Source organism: Capra hircus, chromosome 9, assembly GCF_001704415.2.
Source record: "Capra hircus breed San Clemente chromosome 9, ASM170441v1, whole genome shotgun sequence".
In the NCBI taxonomy this organism is placed as follows: domain Eukaryota; kingdom Metazoa; phylum Chordata; class Mammalia; order Artiodactyla; family Bovidae; genus Capra; species Capra hircus.
The window spans coordinates 26,063,938-26,085,093 of record NC_030816.1 but is presented as its reverse complement, the minus strand read 5'-3'; the positions used below and the strand labels follow the sequence as shown (position 1 = coordinate 26,085,093).

At 44.5% G+C, this 21,156-nt stretch overlaps 1 protein-coding gene across 3 annotated transcripts in view; it reads right to left on the bottom strand.

The window, feature by feature from the left end:
- FYN (FYN proto-oncogene, Src family tyrosine kinase) overlaps positions 1–21,156 on the bottom strand; it is a 217,264-nt gene that overhangs the window by 26,601 nt on the left and 169,507 nt on the right. For 2 of the 3 annotated variants that reach the window (XM_018053054.1, XM_018053055.1), the window contains 7 exons: positions 18,344–18,442; positions 15,527–15,630; positions 14,425–14,574; positions 11,691–11,855; positions 8,277–8,456; positions 6,066–6,142; positions 5,827–5,980 (listed from right to left, as the gene is read on the bottom strand). In XM_018053054.1, the coding sequence (XP_017908543.1) occupies positions 5,827–5,980; positions 6,066–6,142; positions 8,277–8,456; positions 11,691–11,855; positions 14,425–14,574; positions 15,527–15,630; positions 18,344–18,442 (929 nt within the window). Of the gene's footprint in view, positions 1–5,826; positions 5,981–6,065; positions 6,143–8,276; positions 8,457–11,156; positions 11,313–11,690; positions 11,856–14,424; positions 14,575–15,526; positions 15,631–18,343; positions 18,443–21,156 lie in introns of all 3 variants that reach the window. The other variant, XM_018053056.1, reaches the window with a different exon arrangement.

The window sequence follows — 21,156 nt, the reverse complement described above, 5'->3', positions numbered from 1 at the left end:
TTTTGCGGGAGACCCTGATGGAGGGTGTAGGGAAAGACAGGGAGAGAGAGAGAGAGAGAGAGGGAGGGAGGGAGGGAGAGAGAGAGAGACTGGGCTGGGCAGGGAAAGGAGAAAGGGAGAAAGAAGGCTATTAACACCCCAGTGGATCAACAGTAGTGATGTTACTATTGCTACTACTAGTAACTAAAATTATACAACTGTCAGCTCAGCATCTGCTTTGCGCTAAGTGTTTTCTGTATGTTCTCAGGGAAGCCATGCAACAATTCTCTGATACAGATAACTATTATCATCCCTGTTTTTAGAGGAGGAAATAAAGGCTCAGAGAGGTTAAGTAACTCATCCAAGGCCTCACAACTCATCAGCAGTGATGCTAATACTCACATCAGGATAACTTGATTTCACGGGTCACACGCTAAACCAATCCAGTCCCTGCCATCTCTGGAACGCATATTTGCACATGCATGTGGGTGTGCACGTGCACACACGCATGCACAACCTCAGTGACACTGCTGAGAATGTCCATCAGATGTTCAGACTTGACAAGATCAAAAATAATGGAGGTAGGGTCGGTTCTCAACAGAGAAGGCAAATCTGAGAAAAAACAAAACTCTGCTGGAGAGGCTGGTGAGTAGACCACCAACTCTCAGCTGTGTGCAGAGGGGCCCTTGGGCATGCAGATAAACCAAATGGCACCTGCCCGGACCAATGGAATTGGCTGTAAAAAAATGAAATATATTATTTTTCTTACAAGAATAATTATTCTTTAGTGTTCCTTATTAGCTTTTTCCTTAAAAAGAATTTTTAGTTAAGTAAATAAAGACCTCTTTCAAGGCAAATGTATATCACACACAAAAAGTTCGTGTTACAAGAATGGTTTATATTTCATAACCCTCCAACAGCTTTTATAGAGAGCCCATTTAATTCTCACACTAATTATGTGAGGTAATTATTTTTATTATCTCCATTTTACGGATGCTAAAAAATGAGGCTCAGAAAGGTTAACTGATTTGCCTGGGGACACACCAACCTCGTAAGAAATAGCTAGTTCAAACTCGGGCTTCCTGACTGCCAGCCACAGCTTCCACAGCCTCACCATGCTGCCTTAGTGGCCTAAAGAGAAGTAAAACCCTACACAACACAGGGACTATGTATTCTATCTTTAAAGATAAGGCCACAAAACCTGCTGGGCAGTACAGGTCTGTCCTAAGACCAACAATTCCACTACTAGAACTATACCCAGAAGAGAGGAGGACATGAGCACCACCACAGCAGCTACTTTCATAAAGTCTCCCAGTTAGAAATAACCAGGAGAATGGATACGTGGATCTATCTAAATGGAATACTACTCAGCAAAGAAAAGGAAGGACCTACTGTTTTATGCAGCAACATGGATGAATCTCACAATGACGCAGAAGAAACCAGACACAAAGACTGGTACTGAAGATCAGTTACAGGGAAAAGGAATCTCTGGCAGCAGACGTAAAACAGGGTCTACTTTTGGGAGTGCTGACTGTCTAGAAGGGGATGAGGAGGTCTTTAGGGGGCTGGCAGTGTTTGTTATCCTCATCTGTGGGTAATTTCAAGGGCATCCCCATATGTAAAAATTCCCTGAGTTGTATACTTCAGACCTATTCATTTTATTGTACATATATTATGACTCAATAAAAAAAAAATGTGTCCACAAAAGCAAATCATTCTGATACGTAAGCTATGTCTATCTGAGCTTGTTAGGTTTAAATCAGTATTCGTCAGCACCGAGCTTCCTAAAAGCTCAGGAAGAAACTTTTTTTCAAGAATTCTCGCGTGGTCTGTCTGTGTGGGACCTCTGGGGAACTGGTGGCAGGAGGGGCTGTGATCAGACCTCAAGGGAGGGTGCAGGCAGCATGGGGGTGAGAGGCCATGGTTGGCTGAGGGGTGGTGATGTGGGGAGGAGTCCTCGGAGGTGAGGACCCGTGGCCATGGGACTGGGTGAGGGCACCCCCACTGACCTCTCTGGGCTTGGACATCAAACTCGGCCACAACTACCTTAAGCTCAACAAATCCCAAACCAAACCAAACTCACCCGTGTTCTTGGAAAAGAAAACCTTCTTCCTGACTCACTCACGCCTGTTGCTGGCAACTGCATCGTCATGACCACTCATATCTGACCACAGGGAATTAGCTCTGATCCTTCTCTCCCTTTCCTGGATGGTGGCTGAGCCTTTCCACGTGTCTCTGGCCAATCTGGAATTTGTTTATTCCTCAAGAACTTAGTCTTGTCCAGGACAGAATAACAAGAGTCCTTTTTGTTTACCAGTTGCTACATGCCAGGTACTGTGCTAAACAATTTACATGTGCTGTTTCACTTAATCTTTGCAAAAACGAAAGCACAAAACAGGGAAAGTATGTTTCCACTTTACAGACAAGCAAGCAAAGGTGTGGAAAAGTTAGGTAATGTGCCCAAGGCCCCAGAGCTGGTGGGCGATGGGGTGGGTTTCAGATCTCATCTGACTCCATGCTGGCAGCTTGCCCTGGTTTAGTCTTTGGCTTCTTTTGCTCAGGAGCTCCTATCATAGCCCCTTCACTTTGAAGGGCACTCAAATAATGACGGTTGCCATTACCTGGAGATCCAGATTGGACAGAAGACCTAACTGCTGTCACTGGGGGACATGCAGAGGTAAGAAAATGAACGATACCAAATGATTGCTAGTTGCCTCCAGAATGCTACTGGCAGAGGACCACCATCCCCAACTCTGGGCCTGGTCTTGACCTTCTCCCTGATACGGGGCTGCCGCTTACAATCCAGTGGGGCAGGGAGGGGAAGACAAAGGAACTCAGGAGCAGCTGTTTAACCCAGGTCCCAAATCCCGTTCTGCAGGTGCCTGGGGAAATGCCAGCTCATCCACCAGATAGGAGGAGGGAGAGACATTTCAGCGAGCCCTTAGATGGGAACCTCACCACTGTGTTGAGAAACAACAGTTACCCACAGTCTGAAAATACCTGTGATCGGCACACACTTCTCAACACTGCCCACACTTCCATAAACAAGATGCGGCCTGGCTGAGGCCTGTGGGGAACATAAAACCGGGCTTATAAATATTTTCAGGCACACGGAGCAGCTGTCTGGAAGCACTGACTAATTCCCTGCAGAAACTTCAGCAGGAAGCATGCATGCCATCTGCAGAGCACGCCAGTGGATACACACTGGGCCCTTCCTGCCTCGTAAAGCGGCCTGGGCACAGGGCAGACCCCTGGAGGTGTTCTGTAAACAGCTGGGCTGACCTGGAGCTAGCAGATGAAGGTCTTCCAACTCCCCTCACATGCACTTTAGAAGCTGCCTCTTAAAAGTGCTTCTATAAAATAAAGGGGAAAAGGAGCTTATGACTAATCCTCTCAATTTTTAAATTTTTCTCTTCTTTCAATCACTGTCCTGATGAGAGACAGTCAGCATAGCATAAAAGGGTAGATGCAACAGGACCAGCCATGCCTGAATCCAAATGCTGACTCTGCCCCTTGACTAGCTGTGTGGCTTTGTCTGTTACTCAGCCTCTCTGAGCCTGTATCTATCTTTCCCACTCCACTCCTCACATTTGCCCGCTTGGACCTGGCACTGGGTAGGTTTCCTATAAACACCCCTGCTCCTTCTTTGTCCTCTGTTGCAATATTTCTTTTATTCTCCTGGCCAATCCCAGGGCCCCAGTCTTTGTTTTTTCCTCCCCAGTTTAATTCTCTAGTCCATAGGGTTGCAAAGAGTTGGACATGACTGAAGCAACTTAGCACACAGAAGATACTTGTAAAAGGGAAGAGAGAAGAAAAAAGGATTGGAAGAGGGAAGGGTGGAATATTCTATTTGGAAATTAAGGGTGTGAAGCTGGCCCTCTGAAGGGCATCAGGACAACATCTGGGAAGGTGATGGAGCTGGAGAGGTCACCACCAGAAAGACAATCGGGAGGAAGGCAGGACAGGAGGGCTGGGGTTCAGGGCAGCCGCACAGCCCTGCTCCACAGCAGCAGCACACTTTGAGGGGACTGCAGCGAGGGCTCCTGACGCGCCTTCCCCCAGACGCCAATCACCCAGGGCCACAGCCTGGGCATCTCACCCCATGAACTAAACACCCAGCCCTGTCAACAGCACCCCTGCCAGCATGCTCGGGCTTCAGGCCCTGCCAACGTTCTCATTTATTGATGACTCAAGTGTGCTAATGACAAATTCCAGACAGTCCAGAGCCTGGGGGGAATGGGAGAAACAAATCCTGAACTGCTCCCTCCAGCCCCAAAACACTCACACACGGAAGCATGCTGACGCGACTCACTCCTTCCTAAACCAAAGACTCATGTCTCTCAACCTTCACCCGCTTGCCTCTCCTTCTGGGTCTGTGAGCTGGGATCTGACAGGTTTGCCTCGGGGTAAACTCTCTCATTTAGGGCCAGGTCTCAGACCCGGGGGCACTTCAGACCCTCTCAGCTCATCCTGACTAAACTCATGCCCACAGTCCTCTCTGGACTGCAGCGCCAATCAAAGCTGCCCACGTGCCTTTGATTAGTGATATGGCATACCATCTGGCCCTGCACTGTGTGTGTGCGTGCGTGTGCGTGTGTGCATATGCACATGTGCATGTGTGTGATGAATGGGCATGCTCAACGTGTCGGCCTTTGGCTCCAAGACAAGAACTGCCACATGTTGGGGAAATTCAAATAGCCGAGCTGCCTGACCAACATGTAATTTAGCCTTTGGACAGTATCTGTAGTGGCAGGGTCTTAGTTTAGCATTTTTTCCCCTCATCGCTTGAGACTGCCAAGGATAAAAGGAGGGAAAAACTGGCATGAAATGAAAGAATTAGAAAAGAAGGTGAGAAAGAAGTGCAGAGCTAACCATTATAACCTCCAGTAGGTAACACCGCCCTGTAACCTATTCCGGTCATTGCTCAGCCTTGCTCAGAATGACTGGGTTTTGGTTAAGAACAATGAAGCTGACCCCTCTTCCTTCAGACATGTTATGTTCACCATGAAGAGCCTATGTTCCATTGCAAACTGCACACTTAATTCCACACATTTACCCTTTGACCACTGTGTGAAGTTCTGGAAGAAAGGAAGTAACACTGGGAATTCCTTCTCTCCTATCTAGTACCCTAGAAGAACCTGAAAAGTTGTCCCACTGGAGTGGCTGTTGGTTTGAGATGTATTTTATCTGGAGGCTGATTTCTATAAATCTTCTGAAAGGGTGGAATGGAGGGGGATGATTCAAAGAAGTAGAGCTTTTCGAGTGACTCTTGTTCTCTTCTGTTGGCCCTCTAGATCCCCTCTCTACCTGTCTTCTCCCTTCTTGGGGCCCATCTGGACTGTCAGTGGCTCCTCTGACTGCTGGCTCTAGTTGGGCTTGGCAGGAGACCTGTAGGAGGGCTGAAGAGTGAGCCTGGGCGTGACTCCCCCAGAGGCCTGTCTCAGCCAGTGGTGGTCTCCACGCACAGCTGCTCGTTCTTAGTTCTGGAGCTGTTACAAGCTCTGGGAGGCCGCATCACGCCCTGCTGGTTTTCTTAAACCCTGCCTGCACTGTCGCAAATAACTCCTTTATTAAATTCTCCAGTGAGAGTGCCTTCTGTTTTGGCTGAGACTCTGACGGAATGATGAGCGGCTTCCTGACTGCTCTCCTGGCCTTCCACACCCTCTCCTCGAAAGGCAGAGGGTCAACTGAACCCACTACGGTCTCCCATCTGCAGTGCCGTCAGATTCCTGCCAGATCAAGAAGGAAAAACCCAGCTGAAGAATGACATTCTGAATATTTTCTGGAGGAAAGGAGGGAAGGGATGTGCAAGATGGGATCACGAGCCTTCCTCATTCAAGCGCCCACCTTGTCTTGCCGTGTACTCATTGTCCTCGATCAACCTGGCCAATCCGAAGTCAGCGATCTTGCAAATTAGTCCATTCCCCACGAGAATGTTTGCTGACCGCAGGTCTCTGTGGATGTAGTTCATGCGCTCGATGTACGCCATTCCCGCGGCAACCTGGGTAGACCGGGGAAATGCACATTACACGTGACTCCACGGTACTCACTCGCTGGTAAATCTAAGGCAGGAATCGAGGGCCTACCTGCGCTGCCATATCCACAAGGTTTGGTAATTTCAGAGCTCTTCCTTCTCCGTCTTTTAAGAAATCAAGTAAACTTCCTATGAAGAAAACATAAAGTCATTTTGATTTCCTTTGAAAGGTCAAAATTCCCAATGAAGGGCTGTATTTGGTTTTCTTATTAGAAGGAATGAGGTAATCAGAGGAAATGAGGCTATCAGTGAAAACAAGGTTCACACATAAAAACTGGGCAGAAAAAAAACTGCACTGGAGGCTGCAGTTTTACCTTTTAAAAGTAAACAGTAGTGACTCCAATTCTAAGGACAACAAAAATGGGATGAAGCTAGAAGAAACAGGACTTCATAAGAAGCAGCCTTAAATGAGATTAAAGGCTGCACCACTTCAGTCTCACTCCCGACAGTCCCGCTCAAGAGTGATGTGGAGAAAAAAGCGCCCAGATGATTGGTTCCCAATACGTGGTCCCGGACCAGCAAGAACGGCAACCTCTGGGGAACCAGTTGGAAACACAAACTCTCAGAACCCATCCCACATCTACAGAATCAGATGCTTGGGAGTTTTGGCCCAGAAACTTATACTTTGAGAAGCCCATTAGATGAGTGGTTCCCAGTCTTTTTGGCACCAGGGACAAGCTTCTTTAAAGACAATTTTTCCATGGACTTGGGGGTGGCAGATGCTTTAGGGATGATTCAAGCACATTCCATTTATTGTGTATTTTATTTCTATTATTATTACATCAGTTCCACCTCAGATCATCAGACATTAGCTCTCAAAGGTTGGGGACCCCTGTATTAGGTGATTCCGACATATAGTAAAGTGTACAATCAGTGGCTCAGCTTATTGACAGATTTTTAAATCAAGAAAAGGGTATCTGAGGAATACAGGGTTGGGGTAGGTGGCTCCTCACATTAGATCATGGCCAATCAGGCCTTGAAAGATACCTGAAACCAAAGGCTGGAGCTTCAGAGCCAGTGTGATGACTCTGCCTAAGGAGCTCAGAATGAACACTGGGGCCGAAGCAATCATGGGCAGAGGCTGGAGGTTCATGTGATCACTGGTATTTTTTTTCATGCTTTAATCACAAAGTTATTTACCAAATAACCAAATACAAAGGACAAACAATCTGCCAGGGAATAATTCCAAATATATTTTAATAGAAAGTACGTGGAAAGGGAAAAATTGTACTGGTGTCATCTGATGTACAATGCTTTGCCTTTTAAGGCTGTTTCTTGTTTGGTTCATCTATTTTTCCAAAACAAAGTGATCTGTGGTCTTATCCCCAACAATATTGCTTTGATTAGAAAGACAAAGAGAGAGAGAAAAAGAATGAGAATATAATGTGCTCTTTAAAAGTATGTCTTTCTACATCAGATGTTTAAGAAGAGAGCTGAAGAAAAAAAAAAAGGTGTTGAAAAGATGGAGGCTAAACTTAACCCAGAGCTCAGTGTCTGATGTTAATTGTTCAGCCTTGCAAAAATATTTAATTTAAAAAAAATTTGTAAGAAAGTAATTTATTATTAAGATGGTTAAGCTGTGTATGCCACAAAACCTTTCATAACACAATTTCTTACTTTTATGCTTTTGTACACAAAAAGGCATTTTCAAACAAAATTTTACTGCAAAACAAGTTTTGAACCGATGTGATTAAAAAAACCGCACCCTTGATGAGGGTTTCCAACACGGTCAAGGTTGTGGTATCTTGAGTGGGGGACTCAAGACAGACAAAGGTGGTGGGAATGAGGCAGGAGAGATGAATACCTGAAAACTGTATAGCCTCATATCTTTGTTTGAAAAAAATTTAATTTTTAACATAAGCTGTGCCATTCCAGATAACAGCAAACTTTTATAGCTCTCTGTATCAATGGCAACCCACTCCAGTATTCTTGCCTGGAAAAGCCCATGGGGTTGCAAAGAGTCAGACACGACTACACATGCATGCACTGATCACTCCGATACTAAAAATGAATTACTTCAGTTATGGAGAGGAGCTGGAAATCCTGACATGTGCAAAGCATGCAAAGGAATCTGGGGGTCAAACTCAAGGTCACTGTCTGTTCATACAACGGTTTCGCCAGTGAGCACATAGTTTGTGCTTCCTGACAAAGAATGCTTGACTCATGGAGGAAGGAGGGAAGAAGCAGGCAGGGAGCTCCATTCCCCTCCCGGAGACAAGCCTGCAGGTCCCTGCGAGGGGGAGCCCGAGAGGCCCAGTCCAACCTTTATTCATGTACTCGGTGACGATGTAGATGGGCTCTTCGGACACCACGGCGTACAGCTGGACCAGTTTGTCGTGCTTCAACTTCTTCATGATCTGTGCCTCCTCAAGGAATGATTCAGGGGACATTGTGCCTGGTTTAAGAGTCTTTATGGCTACTTTTGTGTTTCCATTCCAGGTACCTGCAGACACCCCATAATAGTAAGTCAAACCAAAGATCCTCTTTGGATGGGAAAAAAACCTTTTTAATGAGTAGTTATTTGTATAAAGTTAGATTTTAAGTTTAAAGAAAACTTTAAATAGAGTTGTTGTTGTTGAACAAAGACAATCAAATGCCAAGGACTCTGTAAAGTATTTTCAACAGGAAAAAATGTGTTTACTTACAGGCTATGTCATGGTTTACAAGTCTTTAAAATTTTTTCGTATTTTGATATATATCACTTTCCTTTTCTGGTTCAGCCACGTGATCACAAATTTGTATCAAAAGCTCTGGATACTTCATTTTTTTTTCCTTCTAGTAGTTTTTGAGATATGATTGATATATGGCACTGTATCAGTTTAAGTTGTAAAGCATAATGATTTAATTTACATACATCATGGAGTGACTATTACAGTTAAGTTTAGTGAAATCCATCATCTCAGATAGATACAAACTTAAATACAAATAAATTTTTTTCTTGTGATGAGAATTCTTGGGATTTATCCCCTAAAAATTTTTCATAGATAATATACAGGATGTTAATTATATTTACCTAGCATGTAGTACATTAGATCACTGGTACTTTCTGGATACTTCTTTATAAGGATGAATGTCTAGGGGTTAGAACAGGACTGGCCTTCAGTGCCCATCCAATAGCCGTCCCTTAGACAGGAGGATGAGCATGGAAGAAAGGACATTAAGTCCTATTTTCTGGGGTGTGCCATTTAAAAATATATGACACCACACTAAGGAAGTTTGGAAATTACCTCTAGACTTTCAGTTGTCAGCCAGGGATGAGCTACTTGACTGAGTCCTTGAGAAGTTGAGCTAAATGTGCTGAGAAGTATTGGCAAGAAGCTTTTGGTCTACTTGCCAATACTTCAACCACGAAAAGAAAATTCCTCAAGTTTACTGATGGTCAGCCACAGGAACAATGATTTCTATTAGACTGGAAAAATTAAACAGCAGCTAAGAGGGAAAAGAAATATTTAAAACTTCACATGTGTAAAATAATCTAGGAGTTTCAGAGGCAAGCCTGGTTTATGATCCTCATCATTTACCTCATCTGTAAAATATAGAAATGGAACTGGATTATCTTTCCAGTCTCTTTTAGCACCAAAATTTAAAAAACCCCACTAAATCCTATGTGTATTCATTATTAGTCTATGACTTTGAATTAAAACTATAAGGTAAACTGAAAAATCTACTAAGTTAGATTATATCATTTTCTATTTGGAAAAGAAGGCTGGTTTAAATTAACTTTACACAATATAATTAATCCTAGAACTAAAAGATTCTATAAATTGGAACAAGTCTTGTCACCCTGTTAAAAACATGGTTTGTATAATCACAACATGCAACCCATCAAAATGTAAATTATCAAAGGATAAGCGCCTTAAAAAAGAGTTCGTTGAAATCTTATAGAAAACTGACCACTAAACATAAATGGGAAATCTGACAACTAGCAAGTGGTCTGTGTGAGTGTTTTAGCATCCCTGAAATTTTAACAGTGAGATCATCCTCTCCAATATCACCTGGTTACCTAGATAACCTTCCATCCTGATCCTGAACTACGTCAACATGATGTTTCACATTCAGGGGAAAACATAACAGCATGTGTGATGATTTAAAACTGGTAACTATAATGTTTGAAAATAAATTTTTGTACAGAGTTCAATTTTTCCTGATTTCATGAATGACTATTGAAATCCTTAGGACTCACAAATCTAATTATAAATTGGGTGGATAAGGGAGTATAAGGCCATATAAATACAACGTGAGAGTTAGAGTCCAGATAGAGACAGACACGATAATTCGACTCGGAAAGCGATTATATTAATAATGATAATACTTACTATAATGGCATATACATACTCATCCACGTGTATATCTGAGGGGGGGTGTGTGTCTCTCTCTCCCTCTCCCTATATGTAGTACTTACTAGTTGTCAAGTCCCATTCTAAGTGCTTTAACTGCATTAAACCTTTTAATGCAGATCACACCTAAGTACCTACACCCACACAAATCAACAGGTACCAACCTATGCTTTTGCTTTTGAGTAATGTTGCTTTCAATTGCATCTAGGAAAGTAAGAAGCGGGATTCCATAAGCAGCAGCATGGCCTTATTGACAGATGTTTCTGGGTGTTTTAAAGCAGTGGGGAAGGCCAGAGAAGTTGGCCTGGCCAAAGAGAACCAAATTAAGAGACAAGAACGCGTGTCTACTGAGTACCTGCCGTTTGCCATGGAGATATACTATGCCATATCACCCTCAAGGTAATCCTATGAAGTAGGTATTATTTCAGTTTTACAGATGAGGTAACTGAGGTTCAAAGAGATGAAACAAGCCCCATGCCCATGGTTAATCAGCTGGAAAAGATTCAAATCCAGGCTACTGAGGAAAAAAGCCCATGGTCTTTTCCTACATTAGCCCATCTGTAGAATCTTACCTTCCCACGTCTTAGGAAGAGGAAACATCATTCTTACTGTACTGGTTTTCTGTTCTGTGTGCCTTAATTAACCACATGAAGCAGGATGGAAGGGAATAACCTGAATGGCCTGTAGCCATCTAGCCATCCAGGTCAAGCATCTTGGTCCCACCAGCTGTGTGTGTGTGTTTGCTCAAAATCGCCTTTTAGCTGGCTTTGAGATGCAGCCAAAACGAAATGTACCCTCTGCCTTACCAAGCCACACTTCAGCGAAACACCCCTGACCCAGCTTCTTCTCCAGATTCAGGGAATCACGTGCAACTTCCCAAGCATCTTTAGACAATCCAGAAGTTTGTGGGGTACAACTCGATGCAATCACAGTTAAGTTAAAACACAAACCATCAGCTTTCTCTACAGGAAAGGGAATTAATAAAGAAAACACAGTCCTTATAATCCATAGTCATGCATGCACTAGAAAAGATGGGAGGTGACGGGCCCTTTAGGGCGACACTGTTCATTCTGCCAACATTTGCAGTTGGAAATGAAGGCATTTGGTGCAGGCTAGAATATTCCTTGTACCATTTCCTGGTTTATGAATTGAGGCTCATATAATAGTATCATTTGAGCCATCTGCCAATCTTAACCAGAATTCAGAAATCAAAATCCAAATTATTTGTAATTCATATTCTCTTCCTGGCCAAAAAGTCTTTATTTTCACCTTCCATCTTTGATGTTTGGGACTTCCCCAAACGAGAAAGCTAGTAATAGAGTAATTGAGGCTTGGCATACCCATCCATACTTCCCCAAACTGCCCATTTCCCAGTCTCTTGATCAACTGCAGGGATTCTCGAGGGATTTCCCAGACATCTTTGGTTTTGACAGACAGATCGGTAAGCCGTGGCATCCCTTTGTGACAGGGAACTACTAGGCGGCAGCAGAGGCCTGCGGCTCTCTCTGACGGAGCGAGGACAGCGGCGGGAGAGGAAGAGAAAAGCAAACACGTGAAACAACACTTACAGGGGCACAAACCCAGCCCGCGCACAGTGTTACTCAGAACAGTGCTGTGTCAGCAGAGAACTACACACGTGTTGGAAGATTAGACGCCACACACTGAAATGTGCTCGCTGGAGGCAGAACAGAAGACGTTTTGGATTTCGATGACTGCGTACACCCAGGTCTAGTATAGTCTATACACAGATACAGGTTCAGGCTGCTCTGGTGTCTGTGCTTACGAAATAAGAAAAATGTTTTCAGCCCAGCGTGCTAATAACATGTCTTCTGAAACTCTGCAGATAACCTCGACTGATTTCAAAAGGTACATCTGAACCACAGAACGTCAGCACAACTGTCTTTTGCTGCTGTCTCATATCAAGGGCGTGGGGACTCTCTTTGCTATGAATATACTTAAAATTGTAGCTTCGGTACAGGCTTCTCGTACAGAACGCCAGACTATTATAAACTAGTAAGGCTGGAGATTACACCTGGCGAGGGAAAAAAGAGGTCCTATTTCTCTAGTGATTTCTCTGACAATTTGAACTGACTCTATTCTGCCAGTCAGCTACTCTTGCGTCTTTGAAATCTTCCATTAAAAAAAAAAAATCTTTATAACAGTCTCCGATGTATAATTTAGGAGTCTGGCTTGAAAGGAGAAAGAATGGGAACTGAAATTTGCAGAAACTCAAGGATGTGAGAGAACTCTATTTCCTATGAAAAAGAGGAAGGAAAAAAGTCATTATCACTTATCGGTTATTTGGAGGATTTTTCCCTTTTCTTCTCTCTCTCTTTAAAGTCTTTTAGACTGCAGCAGTGCTAAGGGGAAATTGTCTAAATGCCAAGCTAAACATCGGTCAGGTGAGAACGTTGACAATGGACAGGGACTCAGGCAGTGACGAAAGCTGCAGAGAGCCTGGCCTGAGCTGGCCACGCCCCAACGGAGGCCCCTCTGCTCCAGGGACACAGAATGCAGTGCTGTCGCTTTTGCTCCGGGAACCAGCTGCAAGTTCCTTTTTATTCCTTTCTTTTTGACAGAATCAGGTTCTCAGACATTTAGGCAGGAAATTATTTATGTGTCAATATTTCAAAGGCATTTTATTGTGTGAGGGAGAGAAAGAGGCAAGGGGAGAAGCCAATATAAAAACAAATCTGTCTCGAGATGGATTTTTTTTTTTTTTTTGAGATTAAAAAGTGTCTATCGCTCCTCACATCCCTTCTCTCCTTCCAGCTTTATGATGTTATTAAGGTGCCCTTTCCAACACAATATTTTCAAACGATCCAAGCCCTGGGGATCCAGCTGACGTCTGGCTGTAATGAAATATATTTAGGCATTTGAGAGATCCTTACCACATGCGGGTATTTTGAGCACGTCCTTTAATCTCAGGGAGATATTTTGCTTCATTTCTCCTAAGTATTTCATTAGAATCCACACCAATGAAAGTGACCCCCTCCCCTAATCAACAAGCTTGGCAAGTGTTGTTAATGTTTTTTCATTTGCTCTTTAGTGCCCAGGATCAATAGACAGATATTTCTTAGTGCCATTTTCAAGTGCCTTTTTTGGTGCTAAACAATTATACACACATATTTTTAAATGAATGAGCATAGGGCAATAGTGGAAGTCAAGCCATGTAGTATTTTGGAGTCTTGTCATTATCCTAAAGAATAACAAAAAATGTACATATGGGTCACATAAAAACTATTGGGTTATAGACCTCTATGTGGACATGCATATGTCTATCCACTGGTGTGTATATATTGATATAGTGGGGTTGACTTGCTAATCTAGGAAAGAAAGCAGTCATTTTAACAACTGCATGTACAATCACCCTCTTTAATAAAATGTACAAATCACACACCTAAACACCTAATAATTATATGTTTCTAGGAACAACAGACTGATGGTGATGTCTGGGTGTTAGGACAGAGATTGATCTACTACTTAAAAGTTTAATTTAATACAATAGCTGTAACAGCTCTAGGAGCTGTGGGTCATATACATCTAAGTCTAGTTAGTAAACGGAAGCATTGGTGGGGAAGTAGGAATGAGAAATGGATGGCGAAAGTCATCTAGTGTATGCGTGCGCAGCCCTTCCTGCTGAGAGGGAAGTGATGGTAGGAACACCCACCCCCTCTAGAAGGCCCCATGGATGGAGTTCCCCCAAAGACAGCACCTTCTTCCTTTCACAGCTTCCAAACTATATATACTGCAGGGGAGCAGGAAGCGATAACTTCCAAGGATTTAAAGACGAAGACGAAAAAACAAACAGCTTTTAGAATTTAACCTATTGCTTTCTAGTTGGGGAACGAGAATGGTCTGTATTTTGACAAACATATGGAACCAACAATAACTGTGAAGGTAAAAATAGTGAGAACCTATTCGGCCAAGCCTCATCTTGAGAGCCTAGCAAAGAAGACTATTTTCCTAGTGCCTTTCGATATATTTGCTGTACCACTTTCCCTTTTCCCACTCTTTCCTCACTCCCTCCCTCCAGCATCCAAATGGTTAGTAGCCAGTTAGAATTCACCTTACCTGAGTAATGTTGTACAAGCTGCTGAAGGGTTTCAAATTGGGCCCGGGTGGTAATATAGTATCCACCGTTGTCAAGTTTGCGAATTTTATAATGTTTGACATGGTCTCCTTTCATATCATCCCAGTCACGGATAGAAAGTGAATAGGCACCTGGGAGACGTGCAAAGCATCAGCAGCTCCAATCATTTTGAATGCCAATTTCTTTTTGGGGGACTCATTTACTTAAGAGTATTCTGATTGATAATTATCAAGAGGAGACATACACACCACACACACACATCCATTCAGCAACATAGGAAGAAAATAATTTTTTCCTGCTAATGTCAGAAGACATTAGTAATAAAATGATTCTACCGTTGGGAATGAAAGCTCCCTGGATTTTTTTTTCCTACGAGAAGTCTATTCAGTATACTTGTACTGGTGAACTCGGTGTAGACCCAGCTCCCCCAGGGCAAGAGAAGAGAAGCGCAGATGCTCAGGGCCGAGACTGCTGTCCTAGTCTGGGTTATCCATGGAGCATCACCAAGTCAGGGGCGGTGTGTACTGAAAGAAATCTAAGGGCTGTTTCTCTAGAACGGAGCTTCCAATTCTTGCTTCACAACACTTTTCACAGGAGCAGATAACCAGGAGTCTGGTTGTTCAAGCTAGAAGGCCACTGCTTTTTCCTTGGCCTAGCTCCTCTAATGAGTTGTTAAATAATGAGAAGCAAATGGAGGAAAAGAAGTCCTCAGTTGTGGAAAAAAAAACAAAAGAAATGAAAAACAAAACAACCTGTGTGATGGGCGCCTGAGGAACTAAGAGTTTCAGAAAATCCTAATTCTAAAGGACTTCTGAACGCTCTGTGATCCTGTGTGCCTGGAGGGGAGAAGCAGCCCAGCCCCTGTTTCGGGAGGAAGGCCTTGGTTTCCAGCCTCTGTAGTCCTTTCCGAACTGTCTGCAGTTCTAGAGCCTGGAGGGGAAACTGAAAATAGGACTCTGCTAGCGAGGCAGAGAGGATATGTGCCATTTAAAAATCCTTGTACATTAGAGATAAGCCTTTCATCCCCTCTGACTAATCCACAGATTTGAATGACAAGCCAACGCCTTCAACTCGTTCTCTTACCTTTGGTGGTTTCACTCTCACGGATAAGAAAGGTACCCCGTGGGTTTCCAAAGGACAAAAGCTGTCGCTCAGCATCTTTCCGGCCGAGTTTTCCAAAGTACCACCTGTAAATGAGATCAAGGGAAGGAGACATTGTCTGCCGATCATCTGCCGAAGTGGAACAGTGCCCGTGCTTCCTCGTCACCTCCAAGTCCCTCCTCAGCCTCCCCCGTGTGTTTTTCCTAGCTTCATCTAGCTCCCTTTCAATCTATTCCTGATTCCATCCCTAATCCACCCCTTTCACGCCTGAAAAACAATCAGATTTGAATCGCAGGTTATTTTCCTTCCTTCCAGAGATGATGGGAAACCGGTGGGTTTGTGTTGCAAGTATCGCCTGCATGAACAAAAAGGAAAAACCCCAGACCTTGTTTTGAAATGGCAGCTGCAGGACACCCTGCCCATGAGCTTCTACAAGACCCTGGATTTTTGAGCATTATTACAACCCTTGGCAAATAACAAAACACAGTCTTAGTGTACATAAAGATCATTAATCAAGCATTAAAAAAAAAAAGCCCATTGGAATGGCTTAACAGTATTTCAGTAGCTTCCTACCTATAGGAACTCTGAAAGAAAGAGGTCAAGACTATCCCTAATTTGAGACGACTGCTGTCCCTGGATGCCTGTGACTCTTGTCTTCCTGCTCAGCAGCAGGAAGGACCTGGTAAGAGGCATCTGCTGAGTGGTGGTGCTGCGACCTGCCACACGTGACCTCTGGCACAGCGGCAGGCCCACGTTACTATGCACAGTCAACCAGCTCAGCCTTAAAAACGGCTCGGTGTCACAGATGTGTTCCTCCTCTCCCTGTAATATCACTCCCGTGCCACTTCAGGAAGCGTTGCATCAAGTCGCCTCCTGGCCTTCCTTCTTCATCTTGCACCTCCCCCCATACTCTCCAGCCGTAAGCCCAGCCTGACAATTGGGTAATGTTTCCGCACTAGATGCTGGGTGAGCAGCAGGTGCTTCTAGAGCCCCCAGGGAGAACTTGGTGGCACTCCATTGGAATCTGTGCACAGGGACAATTTTTAGAATGTTTGACTGTGAAAGGATCCAGTTTCTAAAATGAAGTTTCAATTCATTATACATGAACACAGCTATTATGTGTTCACTGTCAAGTTCTTTTGTGAATGAGCGAGCTTCCCTGAAGATAAGAAAAGACACACTGCATGCCAGCTCTTTTGTGACTTTTAAAGGCACAAGACTGCAACAATCCTAACCTTGTGCTAGGGGCTATAAAAGGAACTACACCAATGATTTGTGGGAAATGATTTTCCAGATTTGTATCAATAACCCAATTAAAATGCAGTGTAAACATGAACAGTGGTGAATATGGAACCATTAGAACAATAGAGTGTACTAAGGCAATCGTATTTTAAGATAATGGTAATAAACCGCACATGTAAAACCATGGGTATTATTTTTTAAATGTTATTTTCTTCTTTAAAGAACTGTTACAAACATAACTTAAATGTATATTGGGTAGGTTCCCAGTTCAGTCAAAGTAATGGTATATTTTGGTGGCATCTTTTATTCTGAAAGAACACAGAGATGTTTGCAAACCTGCCCTAAAATAATGATTCAGGGCAGATTCCTTTATTCACTGATGATGAAACACACTCACTGAGAGCAAAAAGGAGCTCAGAGTCACTGAGTCTTCAACAGTGGAAAACAGAACAGATCTTCCTAGAGGAGATACAGGGGAATTAAAGACAAGCAAGCCATCCCACAGGGGAGTCTAACTGTCCCTGCAGTGCTGACATAAGCGCCGGCCATGTTAAACATCAGAGCCTAAGCGTGGACTCCAGGGCCGACTCTTCTCAGCAACCTTGCTGGAAAGTCAGAACTGCCTCCAGCAGCAGAGGCGGGTCCCCTAGGTATCGGGGCAGTGTGGTGGGCGGTGGGGCAAGGCTCGGCTCCCGCGTTCGGGAGATCCTGATCCACCTCCCTCGCCCTCAGTTCAGAGGGGAGGGCCGCCACACGAGCCATCCTGACAGCTCTCAGCTTTGGAAATGCCCACGAATCCCCGCAGGCCAGGAGGAGGAACTAGGGTCACTCCTTCTGGGATATTCCCTCAGCCCATCGACCATCTTCTGAAACCGCTATCAGTGAAACTCTTGCACTAACTGCTAGTCACGATTTGTTAAGAAAGAAGCCACCTGAGACTCCATGTCAAAGCAAAGGGCCATTTGAAGCGCATGAGCACGGGGCTTGCTGAGTGGCAGGACACACTGCACGTGAGTTATTCCTACCTGGGGTGTGAACGGTATGCCTTTCCAGCACCCCTTTAACACCTGTGTACGCTGAGGAGAAAAATCTCAAATTGATCTTGAACGATTACTTACACCTCCCTTTCTCTCTGTCTCCATCCCTCCTTTCTTCCTTCCCCTCCCCTCTTTTCCTCAGCAGACTGCAGGCTCAGATCCTGGAGTGGCCAGTAATGCAGGCTCTAGGTAGAATTTCATCACGTTCTTACGCTTATTTCTATATATGGCAAGTAATACTGGGTTTTCATTTGAGGTGCTACTATAAAGTTTCTTCTCGAGATAAATGTTTTTAAAAATGTAAGCAGGCTTTAAGAAAAACATTAAGTTAATCAGGGTACAAGCATTACGCAATGGGGCAAAAACCACGGCATAGGGCCCGAAGGTCACAGCACCGCCATATCCGCTCCCCGCTTAATGGCTCCAGGGAACTGCTTCTTCCTCTTGCACAAGGTTAATGAATTTATCAGGGCAACTAACTTGGAAAAGCAAGTAGTTAAGAGAAAACAGCAAAACGTACTCTTCTGCCTGGATGGAGTCAACTGGAGCCACATAATTGCTGGGAATGTAACCTGTCTCTCCAGTTGTCAGGGAGCGCGCTTCCCACCAATCTCCTTCCCTGGAGGAAAAAAAAAAAGAGAAAAGGAAGTGAATATGTCCACCAGTTCAGTGTTCTGCAGTCACAGACTCGGTGTAGTGGGAGCATATGACTACCTTCTAGTCATTCTACTACCTGATTTTTCCAAACAACTCCCACACAGCTTCCTGAGAGGATCAAATGCGTGCAATCCACATTAGCTGGGAGAGGAGTCCAGCTTTGTCTGTCACCTCTCGCTTTGTTTATGAATTCAGAATGTATGACCCTTCATGAGGGAGCACTGATGGGGAAGAGGGCATTTGGCTTGGTGCGTGCTAAGTTATTTCAGTTGTGTCCGACTCTTTGCAACCCTATGGACTGTAGCCTACCAGGCTTCATGGGACTCTCCAGGCAAGAATGCTGGAGTGGGTTGCCATTTCCTACTCCAGGGGATCTTCCTGATGCAGGGATCGAACCTCTGTGGCTTATGTCTCCTGCGCTGGCAGGCAGGTGTTTTTTTTTTTTTTTTTTGGCCACTAGCACCGCCCAGGAAGTCCCTTTGGCTTGGTAAGTGTCTCCAACTTGGAGGGGAAGGGAACTCAATCACTGCCTACTTAAGGAAAACATTGTACCAACAACAAAATCGTAATTATGTGAAGTGAGGGATGTGTTAACCAACCTTCTTGTAGTAAACATTTCACAACATACATCTGTCAACCCATCATATTGCACACCTTAAACTTATACAATGTCATATTTCCAATTATATCTCAATGAAGCTGGGAGAAAATACAGGATGCACTGATTGTGCTAATTTGGCTAACAGTCTCTACTTCATCCCCAGCGTCCTGGTACCTCTATGCAGGCCACTGGCTTTAACGTTATTTTGTCAGCTGGTAAATGATTTGAAAGAAAGAAAGGAAAAAGGGAGAAGGGGACAGACAGACAGCTGGCAGACACTGTAGTTGCATGTGTGTGTCTATGTGTTTAGTTGCTCAGTGATGTCTGACTCTTTGTGACCCTATGGGCTGTAGCCCGCCAGGCTCCTCTGTCCATGGGATTCTCCAGGCAAGAGTACTGGAGTGGCTTGCCATTTTCTACTTCAGGGGATCTTCCTGACCCAGGGCTCGAACCTGTATCTCTTGAGTCTCCTGAATTGGCAGGTGAATTCTTTACCAGTGTATCACCTGGGAAGCCCTTCATAGTTATATATGATTTCAGAAAGGCGGCCTGTCAGGAGGCCCAATAAAGGATGCAGGCCCTCTGAATATCTGCCTTGTTTGCTTTCAAGAAAATGGGTAGAAGAATAAAGCTTACAGTGGGTTATAACTTGCTCATACATTTTCACTCTGAGGTTATTGCATCAGGTATTGACAGCACTGGCCCGAGTCTGGGGGGCAGGGGAGGAAGGGTGGGTGCAGCTGTGTGGGCGCAAGTGCAGGGGGAGGAAAAGGCCTCGCTAAGAGGCTGAGAGTCTTAGTCTCAGCACTTCAGCCCGGTGTCTCAGCCACAGCACGGCCTCATCTGTCGGGCGGTCCATGCTGTGGACAGACGGACGGAAAGGGGGACGTGAAACACGACTCAGCTTGAAACAGATGAATAAATGGAATGGTCAGAGTTCATACGATCAGACTCACACAGCTGCACGTGACACAGAGCACGGGGGGAGCAGAGTGTGCGCCTCCGCCTCCATCAACAAAGGTCAGTGTGTATGTGGGGCTGTAGCTCTGACATGGACGGTGTCACAGAGTCCTCCACCGGACCGTGGTCAAGAGCGGGAGGAGCAAGGGAGGACCCAACTGCCCCTGAGCAGATGGAGGCCTCCTAGACTTTTGATCACCAGATGCCCAGCACCTTCTCTCTTGCCTTTTTTGGTCCTTGGAGGAAGCAAGGGCAATTCCAGGCTGTTTTTTTGTTTGTTTGAAATAACTTTTTCACTGACCTGTGTGTCAAAGCCCTCCGACAGGGAAGAGAAATGTTGGCTCCGGACCCTGGTCAGGATCCTCCCCAGATGGATGCAATTAGGTGGAGGATGACCAGCCTCTGTGTTAAACGCAAGCCTCACTCTGTGACCCAACGTCTAAAGCCTGACCCTGAGCAAGGTGATGATGAGCAGCCACTCCAGACAGGATTTCACACAATGACAGACAGACGGTGACAAGCCCATCGGTGCTACAGGTGCAGCTGTGGGAAGTGTCAGGTGGCACAAGCCACACAGAAAGGCTCACAAGCAAACAGGGTGCTGGCAAAGCCTTTAAAAAACTGATGTTCGAACTAGTGTTTCAGTCTTTCATTACTCTATTAAATTTAAACAAAGCAATCAAAAGACGGAGATAGTTGCACCCAGAAATTCCTTTATTAATAATTTTAAATTTAGTTCAAGGAGTAATTTATGCATCCCAAAGACTACAGGTACACCTGTGAACACCTGTGAACCCACCACCCAACTTAAGAACTAGACTGATGCTGGCTGTGTGGAATCTACCCTGTGCAGCTCCCCGAGCTTGTCCCTCTGCCTTTCAGGTTCAAATTATGACATTACAAATGTTAACATTGTAACAGTTTGTATTGGTTTCATTTCTACATCTGTCAAGGGAAATGCGTGCAGTTGTAAGGACATCCTCTAAGAACATATGTGGAAGTTTATTTTTTTCTTTGCACACTGCACGTGTTTAAGGACTGCTTTGGAGCCATTATCATTTTAATGCGGTGACAGTTACCGCTCTGAACTTCCACTAGATGGAGACATTTCATTA